The sequence below is a fragment of the Eurosta solidaginis genome, chromosome 4, assembly GCF_040869045.1.
Source record: "Eurosta solidaginis isolate ZX-2024a chromosome 4, ASM4086904v1, whole genome shotgun sequence".
Classification (NCBI taxonomy): domain Eukaryota; kingdom Metazoa; phylum Arthropoda; class Insecta; order Diptera; family Tephritidae; genus Eurosta; species Eurosta solidaginis.
Window position 1 is genome coordinate 112,886,062 of NC_090322.1, and position 25,996 is coordinate 112,912,057.

Genomic DNA, 25,996 nt, shown 5'->3' on the forward strand with positions numbered 1-25,996 from the left:
ACTCAAGTTATCGTGTTAACGGGCGGACGGACGGACATGGCTCAATCAAATTTTTTTTCGATCCTGATGATTTTGATATATGGAAGTCTATATCTATCTCGATTCCTTTATACCTGTACAACCAACCGTTATCCAATCAAGCTTAATATACTCTGTGAGCTCTGCTCAACTGAGTATAAAAATGTTGTTGTTGTTGTTGTTGTAGCAATGCTCGCCCCACCTAATAGCCGCGACCGATCACAAATTGTCATCAATATCCTCTAACGGGAGTCCAAGGAAACTTGCCGTTTCAACAGGGGTGGACCATAAGGAAAGGGGTATTAGAGGCGTTGGTTCCACATTACAATTGAAGAGATGGTTGGTGTCATGTGGGGACACATTGCAAGCGGGGCATACATTTTGTATGTCGGGGTTGATTCTGGATAGGTAAGAGTTTAACCTGTTACAGTATTCAGAACGAAGTTGAGCAAGAGTGACACGCGTTTCCCTGGGGAGTATGCGTTCCTCTTCCGCGAGTTATGGATAATTTTCTTTAAGTACTGGATTCATCGGGCAATTCCCGGCATAAAGTTCCGACGCCCGTTTATTTTTTCACCAAGGACCTGCTTGTGTTTTTTCACTTCATACGGCTGGGTTATCAGGTGCCGTATTTCCTCAAAATGCTTACGGAGATGACTCCTTAAGCCCCTAGGCGGTGCTGGTTCATCAATCAGATGTCTGTTGGGATGCCCAGGTTTCTGGGTATTCAACAGGAACTGTTTGGTCAGCATCTCATTTCTCTCCCTAATGGGGAGTATTCTCGCCTCATTATGCAGGTGGTGTTCAGGGGACATAAGAAGACAGCCCGTGGCGATTCTGAGAGCAGTATTGTGGCAGGCCTGTAGTTTCTTCCAGTGGGTGATTTTTAGGCTTGGCGACCATATGGGTGACGCGTAGCACGTAATCGGCTGGCTAATTGCTTTGTATGTAGTCATGAGTGTTTCTTTATCTTTTCCCCAGGTACTGCCAGCGAGGGATTTGAGGATTTTGTTACGGCTCTGAATTCTCGGAACAATTGCGGCTGCGTGCTCACCAAAATGTAGATCCTGATCAAACGTCACACCCAAGATTTTGGGGTGTAGGACAGTCGGTAGCGTAGTGCCATCGACGTGGATGTTCAAATTGGTCGACATTTGGGACGTCCATGTTGTGAATAAGGTCGAGGCGGATTTAGTCGGTGATAATGCCAGGTTTCGCGAGGCGAAAAAACTGGAGAGATCAGGGAGGTAACCGTTTATTTTATGGCATAGCGCATCGATCTTTGGGCCTGGGCCTGTGGCCATTATTGTGCAGTCATCGGCGTAGGAAACGATTGTAACTCCTTCCGGTGGTGAAGGTAGCTTAGATATGTAGAAATTAAACAAAAGTGGGGATAGGACACCACCCTGTGGCACCCCTTGTTTAATTCTCCTTGGTTTTGATGTTTCGTTTCTAAATTGCACCGATGCCTGCCGACCACCCAGATAATTTACGGTCCACCTTTTAAGACATGGGGGAAGGGTAGACCCTTCCAGGTCTTGCAGTAACGAGCCAAGGTTGACCGTATCAAAAGCTTTTGATAGGTCTAGCGCTACGAGTACTGTTCTATGGTGGGGGTATTGATTTAAACCGCAATTTATCTGGGTGCTAATGGCATTTAGCGCGGTGGTAGTGCTATGGAGTTTTCTGAAGCTATGCTGATGAGGGGCTAGCTGCAAATTTGCTTGGAAATAAGGGAGCAAAATGGCTTCAAGCGTCTTTGCCACTGGCGATAGGAGAGATAGCGGACGATACGACTCACCTATGTTAGCTGGTTTCCCAGGCTTTAGTAGCGGGACCACCTTGGCCATTTTCCATTTCTCGGGTATGACTAAGGTGGAAAGAGACAGGTTGAAGACATGCGCTAAACATTTGAAACCCTCTTTCCCTAGGCTTTTAAGCATCGGCATGGATATGCCGTCTGGGCCCACTGCTTTGGATGCTTTAGCACGACCAATGGCGTCCTCAACCTCTTTAGCGGTGATGGTGATTGGTGACGCGCTGAATTTGTGTTTATATGCGTGTCTATAGGCTCTCCGTCTATCTTTGTCGACCGTAGGATGCATTATATATTGTCGGCAGAAAGCGCTCGTGCATTTTTTCGCGTCCGACACCACTTTTTCACCAAAGGCGATGGAAACTTTGTCTTTGTGCTTAGTCGGATTCGATAGGGACTTTACGGTGGACCAAATTTTACCCACACCGGTAGAGAGGTTACAACCTCTTAGGTGCTCCTCCCATTTCGCCCGCTTGCGTTCATCCACAAGCAATCTGATGCGTTGGTTTATATCCCTTATTTGGGGGTCGCCTGGATCAAGCTGTCTTATAAGGTCACATTCTCTCGCTAAGTTTGCGGCCTCCGCCGGGAAGTGGGCCGGATTTCGGGAATTCTCCCGGCGGGAATGAAATGTGTCGAGGCGGATTTAATGACCTTACGGAAGGCACGCTCCCCTTGGCGGGCATCAGTCGGGATAGGGAGGGCAGCAAAGCGGTTTTCTGTAAAGGATTTATATTCTTCCCACTTTCCTTTTCTGAAGTTTATGAAAGTGCGGTTTTCAGTGACGATGAAGTCGGCGGTACGCTCGAGCGAAATAAGTATGGGCAGGTGGTCGGATGCCAATGTTATCATCGGCTGCCAGTTGACGCAGTTTACGAGTTCTGCGCTCACGATTGAGATATCTGGCGAGCTGTGAAAGCTTCCTACCATACGTGTGGGGGCGTCTCCGTTTATTGTGCAGAACGTCGTTTCTTCTATTTGATCCGGCAACATCTCACCCCTACTGTCCGCCTGTAAGTTTGAATGCCATAGAACATGATGGGCATTGAAATCGCCTAAGATAATGCGATTGTTGCCAGTAAGGCCCTGATATTAGGGAGGTATCCACTGGGGCAACAGGTGGCAGGTGGGATGTAGATGTTGATGATTTCTAGGCTTGCATCGCCTGACCGGACAGATAGGCCTTGACGTTCTAAGACATTGTCCCTGCGGTCGATGCCAGGATCAAATATATAATATTGCACAGAGTGGTGTATGATAAACGCGAGACCGCCTCCATTTCCGCTCTCGCGGTCTTTCCTGTGGACATTATACCCAGAGCAGGTCTGCAATGCAGATCTTGCTGTGAGTTTAGTCTCTTGAATCGCAGCAATGCGGATGTTGTGCCGCTTCATGAAATCGACTGTCTCCGTAATCTTCCCAGTTAGTCCATTACAGTTTAACTGCAGAATTCTGAAGTGCATAAGGGGAGACGCCGCCACTCTGGGGCTAAGTGACGGGTGACTACGCCTGTGTTGTGGAAGGCCAGGACGCAATTGCTGTTGTGGCCCTGGGACTGGCGTAGACTACGGGACGCCTTTGGGCGTGAACAGCAAGGAGCCACAAAAGATTTATAAAAGTTACGTGGACGTCGGGTTTTGGGATCAAGCCCAGAACAACCTGTCCGATGCAACCATCCCTTGCACGAGACACACTGAACAGAGTATGACCGTCCTAAAAAGATTCTTTTCCGGCAGATGCAGCAAAACCATTTCTCAGGACCGGGGTCAGGAGACGGACCCGGATTGGATTCGATGCCTTCCTGGAGTAAGAGAATATGGAGCAGTCCTGCTGCAAGGAGCTGCTGGGAGGATGACAATTTGTGGGAGGGACGAAACAAATTAAATGGGGTCACACTGAAATGACAGTCCTTGGTCAGGAAAAATCCCGAGTCGCTCCGGTACATAGAACCGACTGCCTTGGGAAGCGTATAAAAATAGGGCACTATTGTGAACGAGCGAATGAAATGAACATACGAATGTGCAGATAAACAAAATAACAGCGTGGCGGCAGGGTGACATACATACAAACAACACACGCATTTCATGTATTTTGTTTTTGTAACTCTCTGGTTGAGTGTGAAAAACATACTGCGCTAGAAGTAGAAATGTCATAGCAGCTAAAAAAAAGTAACAATTAGCTGATAAACTTCCACCATCTGTATGGTTTTGCCATAATGAAACTGTTTAAGCCGGAGTCATTGGTGCCGTATGTCGTATCGCTGTATCCGTATCCCCAACGTAATCAGCTGTTTATCGTTACGACGGTAAACCAAAACCCAAATGGTTGGCTACGATACGGTTACGACCTTAGCGGCACCAATAATCGATTGCATTGATTCTCATAAGATTGGTCGAATCAGCTGTTATAAGGTTACCGATAAAGCACCAATGTCTCCAGCTTTAGTTAGTTGAAGCGTTTTTTCAAGCTCGCTTGCAAAAAAGAGCAACTATAGATGAATGGATTTGCAACTCTTTGTTTCGAGAGAGCCCTGTAAAAATGCACATTTTTGTCAATGCCACTCCAAACAAAAATGCATAGTTCTGAATATGAGGATTTTTGACATACATTTCGGCGATTTTATAGTTTCAATCATTTAATAAAATGATAATCAAAAAATATTAATTTCTTTAAACTTATTTTACAATAATACGACTAGTTAGAGTTAAATATAAACAAATCTAAGTAAAATTTACATTTTGATTAAATTAATTAGTCATATATTGTAACGCATTTAACTCACAGTGAAAATCAAATATTCTTTTGAAATTTGAGTAAATCGGACTTAGGATATAATAGCTAACTTTATTTAGTGGAGAAGGCTTATCTTACATGTCTGACGTTCCAGGTTCTGTGATCAAAATGGACTGGTTGCATCGGCTCTTCATATTTACAAAACCTGTTTTTAGTGATAACTTTGGAATGGGAAATAATATTTACCCTCCGCCTTTGAACTAATAATATTTACACTAAAACAAGTATTTTTATCTTTTTTCCCAAAATTTTTGAACGCATTTCTACAGTTGTGGGTCAAACTAAAGTTTACCAAAAATTTTGGCCCGTTTTTCGTTTAGCTGGCACATTTTTTGTTCTGGCACCCGCTTCAGCTGGCGCGAGGGATTTATCTGTGATTGTTGCCAGCACAAATTTGAGATAAATCCCTTGTGAGAACGCAAAAAATGAGAGAGTTTCGTATCAAGTCATCTGTGGTCATCCAGTGAGTTTTACAGCTCCGGCTCACGCTCAACCCTCACGGGAGAGACTTGAGAAGCAGATGTCGTGAAATTTTCGCACACGTGAAATGTAATAGGCAGATGTCGCCGCTGTTTTTCATTTAACTCATACGACGAAAGGCTAAGCAGCGACATCTATTTTGAAAAAGTAGGTTTATTAAAGGCAGCGTTGCCAAACTAAAAAGAAGTAGTTAACAAATTATCTGGTTCACAAATTGAACCAGACTTCTATCTGGATTTATCTGGCTCAAATCGTTGTTGCATTTACATGCAAAATTATTTATCTGGCTCAGAATCTTTGCCACCGGATGATAACAATATTTGGTGACTGACATGAAAACCAATTGGTTTGCGCGATCAATGCCCTCTCACTTATCTATACACTTGCATTTGCAAATCTGCCTTCGCTTGTTTTATACAAATCGTGAGTATACAAGTATATTGCCAGAAACACATGCATATAGAGAAACAGCCAGTCGTAGCAGTAAGAGAACGACACACGCATCATGCAGTGCACGGACTTTACCACTTTATTGGTAGATCTACCAACTTTTTAGCCCATTTTCATTTTCTACCACTTCTGCCAGCAAAGCCCAAAAATCTACATATTCGCATTGAAACCAAATACTGCAATAATTAGGTATATAATAATTTTGCCATTGCTATTTCAAACGAAGATTACATTTATTTCGGTTTTTATTTTGAAAAGTTTGTGTACGAATTCAAAGAACAAATAAATTTGTTTATGAAATAAATGTGGTAAATGAGCACGCAAATATTTCCCTGCACTATTTCCATCAGTTTTTTTTTTGAATAATTTTAAACGAAAATAAAAAAGGTTTAAGTAAATACCAAAGTCGGTTATTTTGTGGCAGTGTTCTTGGTACATTGGAAAAATGTTGTTGTAATTAGACGTTTCGGTAAATTTTCGTCAGTATTTCAAGCTCGAAATTCAGCAAGCATCATATAGGTATAAGCTATGTATATACAAATTTACATGTATTTTTTTTGTTTTGTTGTCAGGTTTTTTTAAAAGTGTTATTTACGTGACATGTGCTTTATTTCCTTTACAATAAAACATGAATTGTTTTGTACAAATATAAACTGTAGCTATTTTTTCCCTTGGAAAAAAAGTCTACCTACTTCTCCCACTATTTTAATTTTTCGTCTACCAACATTCTCTTTTTAAAAGTCCGTGCACTGGCTACATGAGGTAGCTTCGGTTTTGCCATCGTTTGATCCGTGCGACAATGAGTACTAGGCTTGGGTCGTTTTCGAACTAAAGAACTAACGAACTAGTTCTTTTAATTGAACTAGTTCGGTAGTTCGTTCAGTAAAGCGAACTAAACTTTTATGTGGCAACTTTGCAGGCAAAAATGTATTTAAGTTGTTTTAGAACGTATGGCAACTCACTTCGTTGTCATATGTATACCGAAACAGCTGATTACATTTCCCGGCAATTCGGCAAAATCATATAATTAGTAATTTATACATGCAATAGTAAGTAGCCAAGTGATGCTTTTTATATATGAATGTGTGTATTAAATAAAGATTATTCACCCCTATTCTGCATTTCGATTACGTTCCCGTTCTACGCTCCGCTTTAATCGAAGTTTGGTATTCTGCATTACGACGGAATCGTAAAGAGAAGGGGAAGAGCAAATGATTTTTCGAAATCAGCTGTTGGTACGGAATGTGTGAACATTGGAACAAAATAAATTAATGAAAATTTGTAAAAAACCCTGAAAAACGTTTATATTTTATTATCCACGCCATTTTGTACAAAAAAAAGCAATAGAATATATTGCCGCAGTGTTATATTTTTTTGAGTGAAGTGTTTTCATAATTATAAGTGTGTTTTTGTCGTTCTTTTGGCCAATTCCCTGCCGTGGCCACCAAGTTTTGTTAAAACGGATTCCTGCACGAATATAGTTGACATTTTCTGAATTTTAATGATGCTAATTTCATTGCACTGGCCTAAAATACTTTATAAATGTTTATTTATTCTTTCCGCAAGGATTGTTTACGTTTTCGCTTCACCTTCCTTTACGCCGGCAGCTTGCTTTGGCATATAATTGGACCCAACGAACAGACACAAATTATAGCTGTCTATTATAATGGAATCAATAGCCACGGCTTTATTTATGGAGTTGGAAAGTAACGCATACGAAAATTGCCAGGCGAGAATGGAAAGGGAAATATTGCGAGATTTGTGTAATCCATTTGAGATGAGTGACGAATTGTAAGAAATTGAACTTAAAAGTGGTAAAGTTTAATGACTTATTTTCTCATTATTAGGTTCAAAAAAACTTTCGACTTAACAAGGATGCTTTGAAGTATGTGTTAGATACTTTTTCGGGGCAAATACGTCCAAGGACTTCGACATCGACATGTTGTTTTTGACCTGGAAACATAAAAAACAATCATCATCAAGCCTTCTACGTTTCTTAACAAGTTTTACTTACATTTTTGTTAAAATTATGTTATAAATTAATAAAAAAATAAAAATAAAATATTTTTCCGCCAACTAATTTGCAACTTAGAAAAACGGAACTACGATCGAAATGCAGAATACAAAAAATCGAACGATTCGAAGTTGGATCGAAAGAGATTGGAACACAGAATACCAAAATTGCCAAATCGAAAAAATTCCAATCCAAGTCGAAATGCAGAATAGGGCTGATTATTTTCAGATGCCGAAGCGAAGTTCGATATGGGGCCACTTTAAACAAAGCGATGGTGCAAAAAAAGTTAAATGCAAGTATTGCGGAGCTGCAATAAGTATTTCTGGTGGGTCCCTTGGAAATTTAAGGCGGCATATGAAAAGTAAACATCCTTCACTGCGTTGGAAAACGACGATGAAGAAGACATTGCGATGGTGGATCTAATGTCTGAACCTGATAAAGGTGGTCAGCAAGTAAGAGCGGAAAAGTCTCCTTTTAAGCAGCCAAAAATTACTGCATATGCCAAAAAGCCGCTAAATAAAAAAAAATCGGACGAAATTGATAGACAGCTGCTAAAGATGATAGCTAAAGGACACCATGCACTACGAATTGTAGAGGAGCCAGATTTCCAAAACTAATTGAAATGGTTTCCCAATGCCCTGGTTATAAATTACCGACAATACAGAAGCTTTCAAAAAAGTTAATACCTGAAACATGTGAGGAGCTACGTATTAATATGAAGGAATCTATCCAAGCTGTGGAAGCTGTGTGCCTTACAACAGATGCTTGGACCTGGTGCAACAATGCTCATTATGTCGCTGTAACAGCTCATTATGTCAATAGTGAAAATGCAATGAGTTCTAGTTTTTTGTGCTGCAAAGATTTCAACGATAGGCACACCAGTGAGAATCTGTTTAATTTTTTAAAAGATGTTGTATGTGAGTGGGGTATAGCTAATAAAATCTCTGCAGTAGTAAGCGACAACGCACCAAATATTGTGGGTGCCATAACTCAGGGAGGGTGGCGGTCGGTTGGATGCTTTGCCCACTGTTTAAACTTGGTCGTGCAAAAAGCGACCCCAGAAATATCTGATGTAATAGATAAAGTAAAATCGATAGTGGAGTTTTTCAGACGAAGCGCACCTGCACTTCGAAAACTTGAACAAATGGAAGAACAACTGAATTTGCCAAATTTAAAATTAAAGCAAGATGTTGTTACCAGGTAGAATTCGACAAACGAGATGTTGGAGCGTTTCATTAAATTAAAAGATGCTATATCTGCTGTAGTAGCTATTATGCGCCCAAAATTGATTGTTGATCAATCAAGCTGGGAGGTTATGGAAGGGGTTTACCACTTTAAAACCCTTTTATGAAATAACTATAGAAATTAGTGCAGAGAAGTGTGTGACTTTATCAAAAGTTATAGTATGCAGAAATTTAATCAATAATTTTCTGTCAAAATTTTCGTCAGAAAACAGAAAAGTTATGGATTTACACAAGTGTTTAAAACAGGGAATGCAAATTCGTTTTGACCGATTAGAGTATAATGAATTATATGCGGAATGCACTTTTCTAGACCCCCGCTTCAAACAACAAGGTTTTCAAAATGAAAATGCATTTGAGTACACTAAAAATGAGCTGTCCCGAAAAATTTTAAATGAAGATATTGTCGCGGAACGGATTGTTATTGAAGACGACGGTGCAATTGAAGAAGACAAATCCAATGTATCTGGGTTGAATACGATAATACAATACAAGGCCTTATGTTAGTAAGAACAGAGACTACGAAATCGGAAATTGAAAGATATATGGAAGAAAACTTTTTAGACCGCAAAAAGGATCCCTTAAAGTGGTGGGATCAACACAAGGTTTTATATCCTAAACTTTACGGGTATGCTGCGAAATTTTTTTGCGTTGTTGCTACATCCGTTCCGTGTGAGCGCATTTTTTCTGCATCCGGTCAGATAGTAAATGAGCGAAGAAAGCTCTTGACTACAAAGAAAGTATCCAGTTTGATTTTCTTGCACAGTAATATGTGATCAATTCAATATACGTAGCTGTATGCTTTTTTCTCTTATAATTTAAACTAAAGTTCCTACAATTCTTAACATGATCGCACATGCCGTGATGTTATACGCTTCTGTTTACACCATTAACATTTTACCGAAGTGGAATACTCTATTTTAAATATTATGGCTTTTAAGATTATTTAATGAATTAATGTTTATGTTATATTTCAGAGACTCCAAATAATTATTATTTGAAATTTATTTTTTTAAATTTATTATTTGAAATTTTTATGTTTATTTGAGATTAAAATCGTTTAACGGTCTTCAAAAAGATCGACATTAAAGGTCTTCGGGCCAAATTTGACCCCCGTTGTAAAAGCATGGTATACAAGTTATTTATCACACTGAAATGTTTTGTAAAATATTGCTTATTATTTCTAGCTCCAATTAATTGATAAAGATAGTTTTTTTGACAACATTTATTTTAATTTTCAATTTTTTTAATAAAAGCAACAAAAGGGTCAAATTTTCCCCGAGCACCTTATTTGTAAAAACATCTGTGGCTCGAAAAGTCGTTAATGTATGAGCCCGAAATCATTACTATCTTTTAAGTTTCTAAAATGAATAAAAGTCATAAAACATCAGACATATTAATAGCAAACTTTTCGAGAAAAAACGATTTTCTTCCCAAAATGGGTCAAATTTGACCCGAAGACCGTATGAAGGTTAATACAATTCATATAATCTTCTGTTTTTTATTGATGCATGCTTTTTACCTACTCTTCACCTCCATGCTTGAGCAGCTTGGCGGGTGAACAGTCCTTTCCCGCGCTATGTTATTCTTCAACAGGGATATCGAAATTGGAACTTCGCCATAGCCGGGTAGTGGAGCATATTTTCCATCGTCATCGATTGGGGTGTCGGGCATTCCTCATCGTACTAGTTATTTTTACGAGCTTGGCGGTACCTTAAGGTGTCCTCAGCGGCGGTGAAATATGCTCCTACTTATCGGTCACGTCGTTAGGTTGGATATTGTTTTCAGTGAGTAGTTGTTAGATTCGAGTGGAGAATTGCTCAGCAGTCTGTTGTGCGGGCTGCTTTTCGACAGCAAACTTCCTTAGCTTTGCTGTGCGTATCTTGACTGCCACAAGATGGTTTCCCGAGTCGATATTTGAACCTCAAAGAGTGCGCCCATCTAGAACGCTAGAGCTGTGCCTGGCATCAATCACAACATGGTTAATTTGGATTCGCGTTTCTCGATCAGGAGACAGATAGGTTGCTTTATGGGTTGGTATAACAAACATCCATTTTCGGTATCGAGGTGAAATAAATCAGCCTCTTCCCATTGGGGTATGTTACCTCATGCAGGCTTGGTTTTCCAATCTGGCGTTGAAGTCACCAAGCATGATTTTAATATTGCTTCGGGACAGAGTTCGTATGTCTTCTATAAATTGTCGTAGGAGTCCTTATCTTTATCTTCCGTTTGATGCCACTTTCAAATTGAACTATTGAACTATTTAAATTGATTGAACTATAGTTCAATGAGGTGAACGAACTAAGGAACTAAAGACCTAGTTCAGTTGACTGAACGAACTAGACGTGAACTAATCTTTTAATTGAACTAAAAAATCCAACTCTAATGAAAGCTAATAGGTTCAGTTTGTGCAACGTATCGAGCAGCTAAGAGAAGTTTACAATTGGGAAGACTCTTTGCTTATTTTTGCCGTATTGAGCAAGCTCAAAGATGTTGCCAAGCGTTGGGCAGATGCACAGCCAGTATTTAGACAATGGGGTGAGTTTGTTCGTGTATTCTTATTAGATTTTCCATATGTGCATAATGTTGCTCACGCCCACATACGTTTAATGAATTCAAAGATAGGGAAAGGTGAAAAAGTCATAGAGTTTTATTATAGAATGATTGCAATAGGTCGCCGTGAAGAAATTGACGATTCGTCAATTAACCGGTATATAATAAAAGGTCTTTGGACAAAAACATCGAACGTACGTTGAACGCAATGAATTTTACAAGGTCTTCAGATTTATTGCAATCATTACATAGTTTAACAGCAGGAGACATGAATAGAAAGAGAGTGAGTGGTGTAGAGCAGAAAAGTATGCGACGACGTTCCGTTCGTATGAGTGAGCTAAAGGCAACAAATAAAAGCGAAGTGAGTGTGACTTGTTTCAAATGTAAAGAGAAGAGTCACATAGCAAAGAATTGCACGACGAAACAAAAAATTGACACGAAAGGTCAAAGCAAGCCAGTAAATAGTGTAGAAGCAAGTATAGACACGAACGTAGATACGAGTGCAGAAGCAATTGAAGAAGAGGAAGAAGTGACAGTTAACAAAATTCAAATTAAAGAAAAACAAAGAGAGTTACCATTTTGGGTAAGCAAGAAATTAAATGCAATGTTTTGATTGATTCAGGAAGTGCAAAATCGTTGATTAAGAGATCGATTGCTAATAGATTCTGCGAATGTTTCACACCGTGCGAAAATAAATTAATTGGCTTTGCCGGCGGTGAGTTGGTCTGCAAAGAGAAAATGGTTACACGAATTAAATTCGATGAAGTGGTGTATGCAGCTCAGGCATGCTTAACGAACGAAACGATATCATTTCGTTACGATAATCAACGCTAATAAACGAACCGAAGTCACTTCGTTTCGTTTATTAACGTTAAGAATGTCAAATTAACGTTAATTTGACGATCTTAACGTTAATAAACGAAACGAAGTGACTTCGTTCCGTTTATTAGCGTTGATTATCGTAACGAAATGATATCGTTTCGTTCGTTAAGCATGCCTGATGCAGCTGAGTTATTAGTAATCGATGACTCGATAATGAAGTACGAAGCATTGATAGGAATCGATATATTATCAAAGGGAAAGGTAGTTATAGAGGGTGGTACGTGTAGCATAATGGCTATCGATAGAAACACAGTTGAAGTAGGAGATAATCTGCAGCCAGTTAGTGATGATAAATTAATTGAGCTATTAAAAATTTATAATCACTGTTTTGGGGAAAAATTGTATGAGCTAGGGAAATGAAAGCGTTTTAGAATGGACATCAGGTCAACAACGTCCAGGCCAGTTTCCAACAAACCTTATAGCATTCCGATAACTAAATAAGCAGGTTGTAGAGAAGATGATAGAAGAATTGTTGGGATTAGGCATTATTCGTGAATCTAAATCGCTGTATGCATCTCCCATCGTCGTGGTGCGGGAGTCAAACGGCGAAGATAAGGTTTGCGTCGATTTCCGTGAAATTAATGCTATTACTGAAAAGCAACCATGGCTGATGCCAACTGTCGATGGGGTGCTAGCCACGTTAGCTGAGAAAAAGTTTTTCACTACTCTTGATATGATGTAGGTAGATAGAATTGGAAGAGACATCGAAATCTTTTACCGCATTTGTGACGCACATTGGTCACTACGAGTTAACTGGAATGCCATTCGGGTTGCAGAACCCTCCGTGTCTTTTTCAACGCCTGTAATTTAGTGGCACCTTTCGAAAAAAGGTGATTAGTTATGTCGATGATGTGATTATCGCTAGGTGCACTGAAGATGAAAACTTAGAATATTTGGAAGAATTTCTAAAAATAATTGAACTAGAACGGTTGAACCTTAGACTGTCGAAATGTGCATTCATAAGACGCACTGTATCATTCCTTGGGCATGAAGTAGACGAAAATGTTGTTAGGCCAGGCGCGACAAAGACGCTAGCAATAAGAGAATTTCCGGTACCTCGTAACCCAAAAGTTCGCCGTTTCCTTGGGCTAGTGGGATTATTTCGTAAGTTTGTGCATGGTTATGCACTGATAGCCAAGCCGTTAACAGAGTTGACAAGAAAGATCATAGAATTTGAGTGGAGCTCAACATGCGAAAATGCGTTTAGAAAATTAATTGACGCGATAGCGAACGCACCAGTTCTCACTATCTATGATGTTACAAAAGAGTATGAATTGCATACAGATGCTTCAAGTAAGGGTATCGCTGGTATTTTGTTGCAACGCGATAAAGATGGTAATCTCATACTAGTAGCGTATTTTAGTAAAGCGTGCGTAGGGCCGGAGAAAAATTATCATGCCTATGATCTAGAGGTGCTTGCTATTGTGGAGGCGTGCCAACGTTTTCGAACGTTCCTGCTGGGTAAGCACTTTACTATAGTAACAGCCCTACAAGAATACTGACTATCATCCCTACAAGAAACGCTGATAGTTTTACTAATACACTCACACTTGTAATTGACAATGCTGATCCTGCGATGACGTAAACATTGATACTCAAATTTATGTATGTTCCTTTGTTCGCTCACGCATGTCCGCATGTTCCCAACGACAGCCTATAATCATGAAAAAGGACTGAAACTGGGAAGGCTTCGGACACCTGGTACAGAACAAAAGAACATACAGCAGATACCATAATGCATGTGAGACAGATACATAATTCTCAACGGAATTTTATGTATGCGAGAACAGATTATCTGATTTAATCATGTTGTCACTACTGACTGTCATATGACAATCAAATGATTATCACGGTTGTTTTGTTATTTTTTAAATTCCGCCATTTTCAACCGACGAAAACCATATAAAAAATAAGTTTAAAAAATGAAAAAGAGAGCATTTCAAAGCTCCATGCTAAAAGAAAAAAAAATCGAAAATAATATTAAAAAATACCAAAAGCTGACGGAATGTGTGGGGCGCACTCAAAAAATTGATACGCGAAGAATAATAGTGGTTAGTGGTGATTCATTTTTAAATGTGTTTCCGCTTGAGGAAAGCGCTCTTCTGTTGTTTTGTTATTTTCTGAATTTAAATTGAACATTTTGAACTCGAATTCTTATAAAACTATTTATTTTAAACAAATAAGAAACACGTATGCTTTTATCACGCACAAAATTAAAAACGTAATGAAATAAAGTAAATAAAAAGCAAAAAGCATTGTTTCATTTTTGGCGGAATATAACAATGGTCATTTATGATAGTATAACAGTCAAACCTGATATCTACAGTAAACAATCATTTATGACACTTTTTGATAGTTAGAGTGTCAGCACTGATCCAGGAAAAGGAATGAGAGTGAGCAGTACGGCTATATACTTAATCAGTAGGCCATGTTGGTGTATAAGAAGGAGACAAAAACTCACACGTACACAGTTGTTTACATCACATTTGCGCAAGCCCCCTTAAGTTTGTGATAGAAAGTTTGTATGAGGCGCTGATCGTTAGGTTGACATTGCTGGCAATCAGATGATAGTCATATGATAGTCAGTGTTCTTGTAGGGATATGACTATCATCTGATTGTCAGCAATGTCACCCTAACGATCAGCGCCTCATACAAACTTTCTATCACAAACTTAAGGGGACTTGCGCAAATGTGATGTAAACAACTGTGTACGTGTGAGTTTTTGTCTCCTTCTTATACACCAAAATGGCCTACTGATTAGTATATAGCCGTACTGCTCACTCTCATTCCTTTTCCTGGATCAGTGCTGACACTCTAACTATCAAAAAGTGTCATAAATGATAGTTTACTGTAGATATCAGGTTTGACTGTTATACTATCATAAATGACCATTGTTATATTCCGCCATAAATGAAACAATGCTTTTTGCTTTTTATTTACTTTATTTCATTACGTATTTAATTTTGTACGTGATAAAAGCATACGTGTTTCTTATTTGTTTAAAATAAATAGTTTTATAAGAATTCGAGTTCAGAATGTTCAATTTAAATTCAGAAAATAACAAAACAACAGCAGAGCGCTTTTCTCATGCGAAACCCATTTAAAAATGAATCACCACTAACCACTATTATTTTTCGCGTATCAAATTTTTGAGTGCGCCCCATACATTCCGACAGCTTTTGGTATTTTTTAATATTATTTTCGATTTTTTTTCTTTTAGCATGGAGCTTTGAAATGCTCTCTTTTTCATTTTTTAAACTTATTTTTTATATGGCTTTCGTCGGTTGAAAATGGCGGAATTTAAAAAATAACAAAACAACCGTGATAATCATTTGATTGTCATATGACAGTCAGTAGTGACAACATGATTAAATCGGATAAACTGTTCTCGCATACATAAAATTCCGTTGAGAATTATGTATCTGTCTCACATGCATAATGGAATCTGCGTATGTTCTTCTGTTCTGTACCAGGTGTCCGAAGCTTTCCCAGTTTGAGTCCTTTTTCATGATTATAGGCTGTCGTTGAGAACATGCGGACATGCGTGAGCGAACAAAGGAACATACATAAAATTGAGTATCAATGTTTACGTCATCGCAGGATCAGCATTGTCAATTACAAGTGTGAGTGTGTTAGTAAAACTATCAGCGTTTCTTGTAGGGAGATTACCAAGCTATATCGAGTGCAAAGGTATTGTGCACCGGGCTGGAACATCAATGTGTCACGCTGATGCAATGAGTCGTCCACCAATCGAACCACCTGACTATTGATGACTGGGTATCTCTTATGCAACAACAAGATGCGAAATTAAAATCAATAGTCGATGTTCTACGAGGGGCGACACAGTCTCCGTAAAAATCTCAGTTTAATTCAGAACATTTGAAAAATCATAGACTTAAAATTAAACGGCAATGAACAGCCACAGCTAGTAGTACCAAAGGGTATGAGGTGGCGAATAGTAAAATTATACCACGATGACTGTGGTCACCCAGGTGTCGACGGGACCATCAATAGAGTGTTAAAACATGTTTGGTTCCCTCGAATGCGAAACTTCGTAAAAGCATACATAAAGTCATGCATCGACTGTAGTTACAATCGCCATACACATCGTAAAGATGGTGAGTTGTGTAATGAAACTTCAGTGTTTTTATAAAACTTGTCGCTCCCTGGAACTAAGGTTCTTGTTTGCCTACCCATTAATAACTGCGCTGGCGAGTACTCTGAGTTCTTAATGGGCATATTCCTATACTCTAAATGTGCATGCCATAAATTACTTTTCTCGTCATTACACTTATGAACAAGATTTTTGGCTACTTGAACCATGCGCTCTGCAATCCCATTCGACTTAGGATAATTTGGGCTTGCGGTAGTAATGTTAATATCTTTCGCCCATTGTCTAAATTCAAAAGACCCAAATGTAACATTGTCGGCTATAATCTCAAGGGGATAACCGTGCGTAGAAAAAATGACATTGAGTTTTTCTGAAAGAGCTTTTGCTGTCTTTTTAACTAGTACTATTTCTAAATATTTTGAAAAGTAATCGGATACAACTAAAAATTCTTTGCCTCCTACTTCCATAGTATCCATTGCTATTTTCTCAAAAGGTCCATTTGGGATAGAATGATTTAAAAGGGGTTCCCTGGCGTTAGAAGCTCTATATTTTTGACATATTCTACATTTGACAACCATTGATACTATATCTTGATTCATATTGGGCCAGTATAAAAGCTGTTTTGCCCTATTTTTAGTTTTCTCTATTCCCAAATGGGATCTGTGCAGTTGTTTTAGTACGACTACGCGAAGAGTTTGTGGTATAAAAATGCGGTCATCCAAAAATACCACCCCATCTTCTACAAATATACTCATTCTGTGTTTCCATAGATATTGTAAATTTCTATCTAATTTAGTTTTATCTGGCGGCCAATCATTTTTAACATAACTCATAACAAGTTTCAATACACTATCCTTTTCTGTTTCTTCCTGTATAGTGATTTTCCTTTCATTGCTTACGTTTATAGTGTGTACAATGTCTTCCAATCCTTTAATCTTTACCTCATTCTCGGCATTTGTTTCGAAACTACGTGATAACCAATCTGCTAGATAAAGATACTTCCCTGGCAAGTATGTAAAATTTAAATCGTATTTCTGTAGTCTTAACTTCATCCGCTGCAATTTTGCTGATGGTATTTTGTGATACTATTTTTCCATAATACCTAAAAGGGGCTTATGGTCTGTTATAACTTCTACTTTCCTGCCGTAGATGTAGTTATGAAACTTCTGACACGAAAACACTACAGCAAGCATTTATTTTTCAATCTGGGCGTACCGCATTTCCGAGTCTGTTAAGCTTCTAGAAGCAAAAAATATTGGCACTTTATTTTGCAACGAAGCACATCCCAAACCACATTTGGATGCACCTGTTTGTAGAAATATTTTTTTCTTTTCCGTTAAAAGGCCTTAGAGTTGGGGCTTTCTTAATTAAGTTTTTTATATCTTGTAAGCAGCATTCATGGATTGGTAGTCAGTCAAAGACTACCCATTTTTTCATTAGTGCTCTTAGTGGACTACTTATGTGTGCCAAATTTGGTATGTACTCTCTCAGGTAGTTAATAAAACCCATTAGTCTCTGCAAGTCTTTCTTACAATTTGGAGCTTTTAAATCATCAATCCCTTTCAAGTGGTTCCTATCTATTGATATTCCTTTTTCAGATATTGTATGACCTAAGAAATTAACTTCACGTTGCTTCCATTGAATCTTTTCTTTATTAAATTTAATATTATTCTCAATTGTCCGTTTCAACACTAACTCTACAGTTTTATCGTGTTCTTCTTATTTCAGCTGATATTAGTATATCATCAATATAAATAGAAACATTTTCAATATCTCCGAAGTTTTCTTCGTTAAATTTTTGAAACACTTCGGGTGCTATTTTCAAGCCAAAAGGTAATCTCATAAACTTATAACAACCAAATGGCGTGCTAAAGTTGCAAAGCTCTTTAGATTTTTCATTCAATGCTATTTGCCAAAATCCGTTAAGTCGAAGACTGAACAAATTTTCTTATTAAGCAAATTTGGTTTTATTTGTTCAAATGTTGGTATTTCATAAAAATTATCTTTTATAGCATTGATGAGTTCTTTCGGATTAATGCAAATTCTTAATTTTTTGTTCGGTTTCTCAACTATAACTATATTCGAAACCCATGGCTTGGCTTATCATTTTTCTCAATAATACCTTTATCACACAAATTTTTTAGTTCCTTTCTCAAAAGTTCCCTTAAAGATAATGGTATTCGTGATGCCGGCTTCGAACACGGCTCGGCATTATCTTTTAGTTCAATTGAAAAATGCTGTTGTATTTATTAAATACGTCCTGTTTTTGCAAATTTTTGATGCTATTAATTCTTTTAATAAGTCCTAAGTGAACACAAGTTTCCAACCCTAAAATTGGGGTCGAATCTATCTCACTGACTACGAAAAATTTTATGTAGTCCATTTTGTTTTTTACATTGCAATTCAATATCACATAGCCTAAGTTTTCAATTCTTGTACCGTTATATGCTACTAAACATTCATTGCTTTCTTTAATTCTATTAAATTTCAATTCCTTTACATATTTCATAGGCAAAATGTTAACCATGGCTCCAGTGTCCAATTTAAATAAAATTTCTTTGCCCTGGATGTTAATATTTTCATACCAAATATTTGAATTGTCTTTGCTCTTAATTGTTTCTATGTATAAATAGGATTCATCTTCGTTCCCATCTTCTCGTTTTATTTCTTTAACCAATTTCCTGTTACATACACTCGCGAAATGATTGTTTCGCTTACATTTGTTACATACCTTCCCAAATGCTGGGCATTTACCTCTTAAATGTAATCTACCACAAAACTTACAGTCTATGTTGCCCTTTTTAATTTCCTTGTTCTTGATTGCTTCACTTCTTTGTGCTTCGTTGACAGGATTTTTAACTTCACTCTTACCCCGATTTTTATGTATTGCATCTACCAACTCACTGCTGCCTTGCATGCGTGCCACATGTTGATTTGAAATCTCCGCAGAACGTGCTACGTCCACAGCCATGTCTAATGTTAAGTCAAGTGTGTCCAGCAATTTTTTCTGCAATCTCTTGTCATTTGTACTTAACACAATCCGGTCACGAACCATGCGGTCCTCATTGTCGAACCCACATCTTCGTACAATTTTTTTCAGATCCATTAAAAAATTGTCAAATGACTCGCCTTGTGTTTGGCTGCGATTATGAAATACAAAACTTTCGTAGACTTCGTTGTTTTTTGGCTTACAAAAATTTTCAAATGCTTTTGTAATCTCCTTATATTCTTTCTTTTTCTCATCTTCAAGATTGAAAGTATTAAATATTTCGATTGCCTATGTGCCAATCGCGTTTAAAAAAATAGCGACTTTTACTGGATCCGCCTTCTTATCTAGCTCGATAGCCACCGCAAATGTTTGAAAGTTTTGCCAGAAAATTTTCAGCTAAATTCCCACTTAATTTAAGCTGATCAACTTTTCTTAGGTATTCCATGCTTTTAACGTAGATATATCGAATCTGCTTGGGTGGCCTTCCACGTGGTTTGTTACTCACTATGCGAACACTGGTGTTGAGTTTAGCTCTTCCCATTTAATTAAGTTTATTATATGTATATGGATTTAACAACGCGTAAAGATTTTCGCTAAACTCTTTTTCCGTATTAATAAATATTTTCTGGCAAATCAGTTTTTGTCTTTTTTTTCGATTTTTCGGCTGCGCCATGTAATGAAACTTCAGTGTTTTTATAAAACTTGTCGCTCCCTGGAACTAAGGTTCTTGTTTGTAGAAATTGTAGAAGAGCATTCCACTCCACGTTCTTACATAGTTCAAAGGGATGATGGAAAGTCTTATCGTGGAAATTCCTTTTTTTTAAGAAATCGTAAATGAATATACTTGAAATGTAAACATACTTGTATTTGGTCGCATAATTGTATACTAATTCTCAAAACATTATTATTCGATATACATATGTAAGTACTTAGTAATATTCGATGTAATTGAATATATACAAAGCAATTGTAAACAAGCTATGTAAACATATTATTAGTTATAAGTTCTTTATTAATATTGTCCAATGAAATTGAATGAATACAATACATCAATGTACTAATCATTAAAATTAAAAAGGGGAGATGTAGTAATACTTTTTATACACACTGTAAAGTTGCAGTAAAACAGTATAAACCTGTTTTGATAACTAACTAAAGTAATGTATATATGTATATTTGTATGTCTAAACTGCATTTCTCATACTCTCATCACATCGGATGATCAGAATAAAACACGTTCATCGCGAGTCAATTAATGACCAGAAACTAGACAACTTGAAGTTTCATTACAAGTTGTATGGAATGGATATTCCTAAGCTCCCGCTCCAAGTTCTACACCTAGACCATTTGGGTCCATTCATCAAAAGCTAACGTGGATACGAATATGTTTTGGTAATAGTCGACGCACTCACCAGATATGTAGTTATAGTTCCTACCAGGTCAACGAAAACAAAGCCAGTTACCGACGCATTGAACCAACATACCTTATACCTCGGTTTGCCACAGAAAATGGTCACAGACCACGGCACCGCATTTACGCCTTCAGCTTTTACATCATTTTGCATGGCGAATAATGTTCAACACATTAAAGTTGACGTACGCACACCACGTCGCAGCGAAGCAATCCGCAATATCGAAGATGCCCGAGCCAAGTGGAAAAAGCGGTTTGACGCTAAACACTCTAAAGTAACCACATACGCCGAAAACGACCTAGTTCTACAGCAGCTCCTCCTCCTAGTTCTGGCGAATCACGGAAACTCCAATCACCTTACAAGGGACCGTATAACGTCAAAAGGGTCCTCCGCTACAATCGATACGTCGTCGAAGACATAGATGGGCACCAGTACTCACAACGCAAGTATTCAACTATTGCCACAACTGAGAATGTGAAACCATGGTGCAAACTATTCCCAGGGATTGGTGACGAATGCGATAATAACGAAGAGTAGCCAAATCGGGACGATTTTGGATGTCAGGAGAGGCCAAGCTGTCATCCCTAGTTTTAAAATTCATTTCATTCCACTCATACATATATATTGTTTTCATTATTGCCGTTCCATACTCACATTCATGTTACTCTGTAACACTCATATCAGTTGCATTTGAACTACCGTTAAATAAACACACCCAAATCGGTTGTCTGACAATATCTCAAGCAATTCAAAAGTAATATTGGATTATGACTAGAAATTAAGTTGATAACACTTAAATAAATTCCAGGATTCTCATCATGCAATAAGTTCTCTCTGTGGTACAAGTCTAGTTGAAGGGTCGACTGATAATGCGCGTCAAAACATATCGAGACAGGTGTTAAAAGACGCGCATTAATCTCGAGAACAATAATCTGAAGGCGGAAAAGAAAAATTTTATCTCTGCAGATATTTGCAGTTGAAGTTGGCGATTTTAACGTTGTTGTTGCTGTGTTGAGTACCCACAAAAAAAAATTGTGAACATAAGTGTTTTGTGGGGATATAGTTTTGGTTCCCAAACCGGTGTTGGACCCACCCAGGGTAATTTTTTAAAGCCCGGCCGAAGGCCGCCAACGCAGAAAGGTGTTCTGCGCAAAAATACTATGGATCCCACCCCGGTTTCGGAGGTACCCGCGGGTCTTTTTTCGATTTTTCGTTAATATCTTTTGAACGAGTTAAAATTTTTATTTTTTGCCTTCGGATTATTAATACTGATGTCAAGACGCGTCGTTTGACACCTATCTCGATATTTTTTGACGCGTATTAGCAGTCGACCCCTCAACAAGACTATTACCCTCTCTGTGACCAGGTAAGGCAACTCCTAAACCAGATAAAGTTCTGACAGTATCCAAAAAAATTTGCGCAATTTTTTTGCTTCTTCGATAATTTGTTTATCAATTTGGTGCAGAATATCTAACTTTATACGAAAAGACGAAGCAGCTATTGCGCTCAAAAGATGTGCTTTGCTTTGACCGTGCGCTATGGCAGATGTTGACAAATGTTTCCAATCTGTGTATCCGGTGCACCATACACTTTGTTTAGTAGATTCATCTCCAAAAAACCAACAACAATAGCAGTAAGCGTAATTTTTTGTCGCAGAATATGATAACCATTTACTTCGGTCATTGTTCATAAAAGGCTTTTCATTGTTCACATGATAAAATGGCTTTGTATTTGTGTTTATTTGAAAATTTGTTCCTAGCACAACAACTTGACAAATTATTTAACAGTGCTAGTCATGAATAGCATGTGCTATAAAAATTTACCACTATATTTTGGAAATTCTTTGTCGGGCATGTCAAACTTGTCTGGTTGACACAGACCAGCTAATCTAATGATAGAGCTGTTGTTATCATAAATACCTTTGTTATTTTTGAATGGTAGTAAAATGTTTGGCAGTTCTTCTTGTTTCTCAATTTTACTATCTGCTGAGTTTCCTCCGTTCCAACAATTAAATATGTGGAGTTTTAACATTTATCATCTTGCGATTGGTCATTTGTATTGCATGAAGTATCTGATCCTGTTATGAAAGAATCACAATTCACTGCTACATGAACCTCACGGTATTTGTTTCCTTTAGCTTACAATTGCTTGAAAAATCGCTCGGAAGTTATACCAGAGACACGTTTCGGTTCCAGGGTCTGAAATCCGATCACCAATTGAGGACATACACATGTAAGCTAGTATCTTTTATATGGCACATTGGCAACACTTATTTAGAACGATAACAATTTTCAGAACAGGGATGTTAGGAGAATTTCAATAAAAATATTTTTCCAGTTAACTTACTTGTGCCTTATTCAAGGCGAATTCAGTACAGGTGGTGTTATCCCATCAGCTGATTGCTTCTTCTTGATAATTTTCCATACAAAGCCTTGTACAAAAAAAATGTCAGTTAATCGAAATCTATGAAAAATTTCCTTTGACTTGACATTCATCTGCATGGCGAATTGATTGAATTCGCTTTGCCACCACCTGGTCTTTTAATTTCGTAATGCTATCAAAGGTTTCACAGAGATTCGAACAGCGATTCACACGGTGAAACTGCAGTTGCCATAACCAGTAGGCTATCCTGCTTGTATTCCTGCCTGATGATAATTACGTGGCGGTTTTCGAAATGGTACCATCTCAATATGCCAGTAACGCCACGATTCTAGTGTGGTAACAACATTCTTCACCACGGTAACGAAATCATGTGGCAACTTTTACACCCTTTTTGTATTCTACCCGCGAAAGTAGCCGGATAATTTTTTACCCACAAAAGTGGTTGGTTACATTGTGAATGATAACAAAGTGTGATATCTTCTGCATAGACATCAAAATTCCAAAGTGATTGGATCACCTGATTTGTAATTTACTATCGCTGTCTCATTCTGTATCTCTTTCTATCACCCGCTGAAGATAGGCGCCGCCATATTGAACACCCTGTCAAAACGCTAAAAAGTAGCCATATTGAACATCCTGTCAGGCAGTTGACAGATAAGTTATCACACTTAGTTATCATTCACAATGGTTGGTTACATCGAAATAACCACACAACAGCTGTTGTTTAAAATAAATAAATGTAAGGCGCGATAACCTCCGAAGAGATCTAAGGCCGAGCTTCTCTTCCAATTTGCGTCGTGCTCCTCTTGATTTTTCCCTACAAATTGGCCGGACGGGACCTACATGTTTTATGCCGACTCCGAACGGCATCTGCAAGGCAGATGAGTTTTCACTGAGAGCTTTTCATGGCAGAAATACAATCGGAGCGCTTGCCAGACACTGCCGAGGGGCGACCCCGCTTAGAAAAATTTTCTTCTAATTGAAAAATCTTATTTCTAAAATGTTGATGTTGGTTTGCCCGGGAAAGGCAAAACTGAAAAATAAAGAATTATAAGCGCAAATAAGTAAAGATAATAGTAAAAAAGTGTTGTCTCTTGCTATACATATTTGTTTACATTATGTACTTTCACAGAATAAATTACAATATACCTATGTAGAAACTTATCACGCATAATATGCATATACACATCGTCCTGTGTTAACCTCGTATCTACAAGTGAGATATTTTCGGTAAAGCGAACACGGTTGCGCCACACCATGTTTTCATATGGGACCAAAATTCATCGAAAAAAGGACCAACTTTTTGTTTTATTTTATTAGTATAAAATAAAAAATTTTAGGATGTTTCCATATAAAATTTTACTAAACATAGTGAAGACTTTCCTTTAATTCAAGGTGAACAAACAAATATATGTGCATGCAACCAAAAATGATAATATATTTTGACATAGGATAAGTCTGTGTCTTCCACCAACCAAACGTTGTGAACCTAGTTTTGGTCACAAAGCTCTTGGTTCTAGCATTATGTTGTCGATTGCAGTGGAATAAAATGTATAGTACAGTTAGATTTTAGCAAGAAATGTTTCAAAATTTGCGTTCTGGTTACAGTTAGGTTTTAGCAAGAAACGCTTCAAAATTTGCGTTCTGGTGTTGCCAAACTATATATATGGAAAACTCAGTAATTCATAAATGAAACTAGGCAATTTTCTTAGTGCTGTTTTTATAGATGCTTACTTTTTCCCTTAGCGTTTAAACTTCATATCAGAGCCTAGATTCAGTAAGTGTGAGTTTTGATCCCAGGCCTCAGGGGTTCTGCTAACATCTACGGGAATAATTTTATACAAAACATATCTTCCGAAATTAAATCTCTTTTGCATTTGATTCCTTCTGTCTTCGAATTAAAATATTTCTTGTGCCAAGATACTTAGTTTTCAATTACCTTGCGTGGCTTAACACCACAATAGTCTTGGAATTCCTTCAACTCATTGGGCTGGGTGAGAAGATTTAAATATCAAAGTGCCAAACGAGAAGTAATGCATCGAATTTCTTTGTATAAGTTTTGAAAGTGTTAAGCTCACGGCAGAGTGCTCGCTATAAGCTATGCAAGTCGAGAAGCAATTTTTATTTTCATATATTTTACATAGTGTTGTATAACCTATCGAAATATCTAGCCGTTATTAATATTATTATGGAGGGTGGAGCCGTGTGTAGAAATCCGCGAAAGTGGGGAAAGCTTTTGACCGCCATTCACCTGGGAATGGCCAGAGCGATTCTTTTGCATGCGGTTCAAGCAGCTCACTACTGCCGGTCGCTTGCGGCCAAGTATCCTCTGGGTAGCCACTAAACATCCGTTTAGCGGTGAGCTAATGTGAGAAGGCGACAACCTGGCTAGGCCACTCTGACATAATCGGTTTAAGGGCTAGCCGGGGGAGATCTCATCGGCAGCGTCTATATACCTCTACGTGCGGCTGCACGCGGGCGTCTGTCTTGGAGCAAGCGGCTCGCTATATAAACGTGCAAGTAATATTTTCACCCCCGCTGAGCGGGTTGTGCGTTGGGCTTGGGCCCCGCCACGTAAAACCATACTCCAATGAAATATAACAACAAGCCTCGGATAAATACACTCTCTATTGATGACAACCATGGCAAACGTTTGAAGGACAATGAATTGAGCGCATGCACCTGGAACGTCCGCTCCCTGAATGAGATTGGTGCAGATGCCCGGCTAGTTGATGTCCTCGTCGAAGCAAAATCTGGCCATCCAAGAAATGCGTTGGACGAAGCAAGGAAGAAAGAAGATCAAGTAATTTTGCGAAGAAATATAACATTATTTCGCAAAAGAGCAATAAATTCG

The 25,996-nt window shown here is 38.2% G+C and overlaps 1 protein-coding gene across 5 annotated transcripts in view; it reads right to left on the minus strand.

Annotated features, from left to right (window-relative positions):
* LOC137250152 (succinate--CoA ligase [ADP/GDP-forming] subunit alpha, mitochondrial-like) overlaps positions 1-23,132 on the minus strand; it is a 158,897-nt gene extending 135,765 nt beyond the window's left edge. For all 5 annotated transcript variants that reach the window (XM_067782519.1, XM_067782518.1, XM_067782517.1 and 2 more), the window contains exons 1-3: positions 23,107-23,132; positions 22,903-23,028; positions 22,680-22,837 (exon numbers count right to left, since the gene is read on the minus strand). In XM_067782519.1, the coding sequence (XP_067638620.1) occupies positions 22,680-22,791 (112 nt within the window). In that variant the 5' untranslated portion in view covers positions 22,792-22,837; positions 22,903-23,028; positions 23,107-23,132. The remainder of the gene's footprint in view (positions 1-22,679; positions 22,838-22,902; positions 23,029-23,106) is intronic.
* Between the last annotated feature and the right edge of the window lie 2,864 nt (positions 23,133-25,996).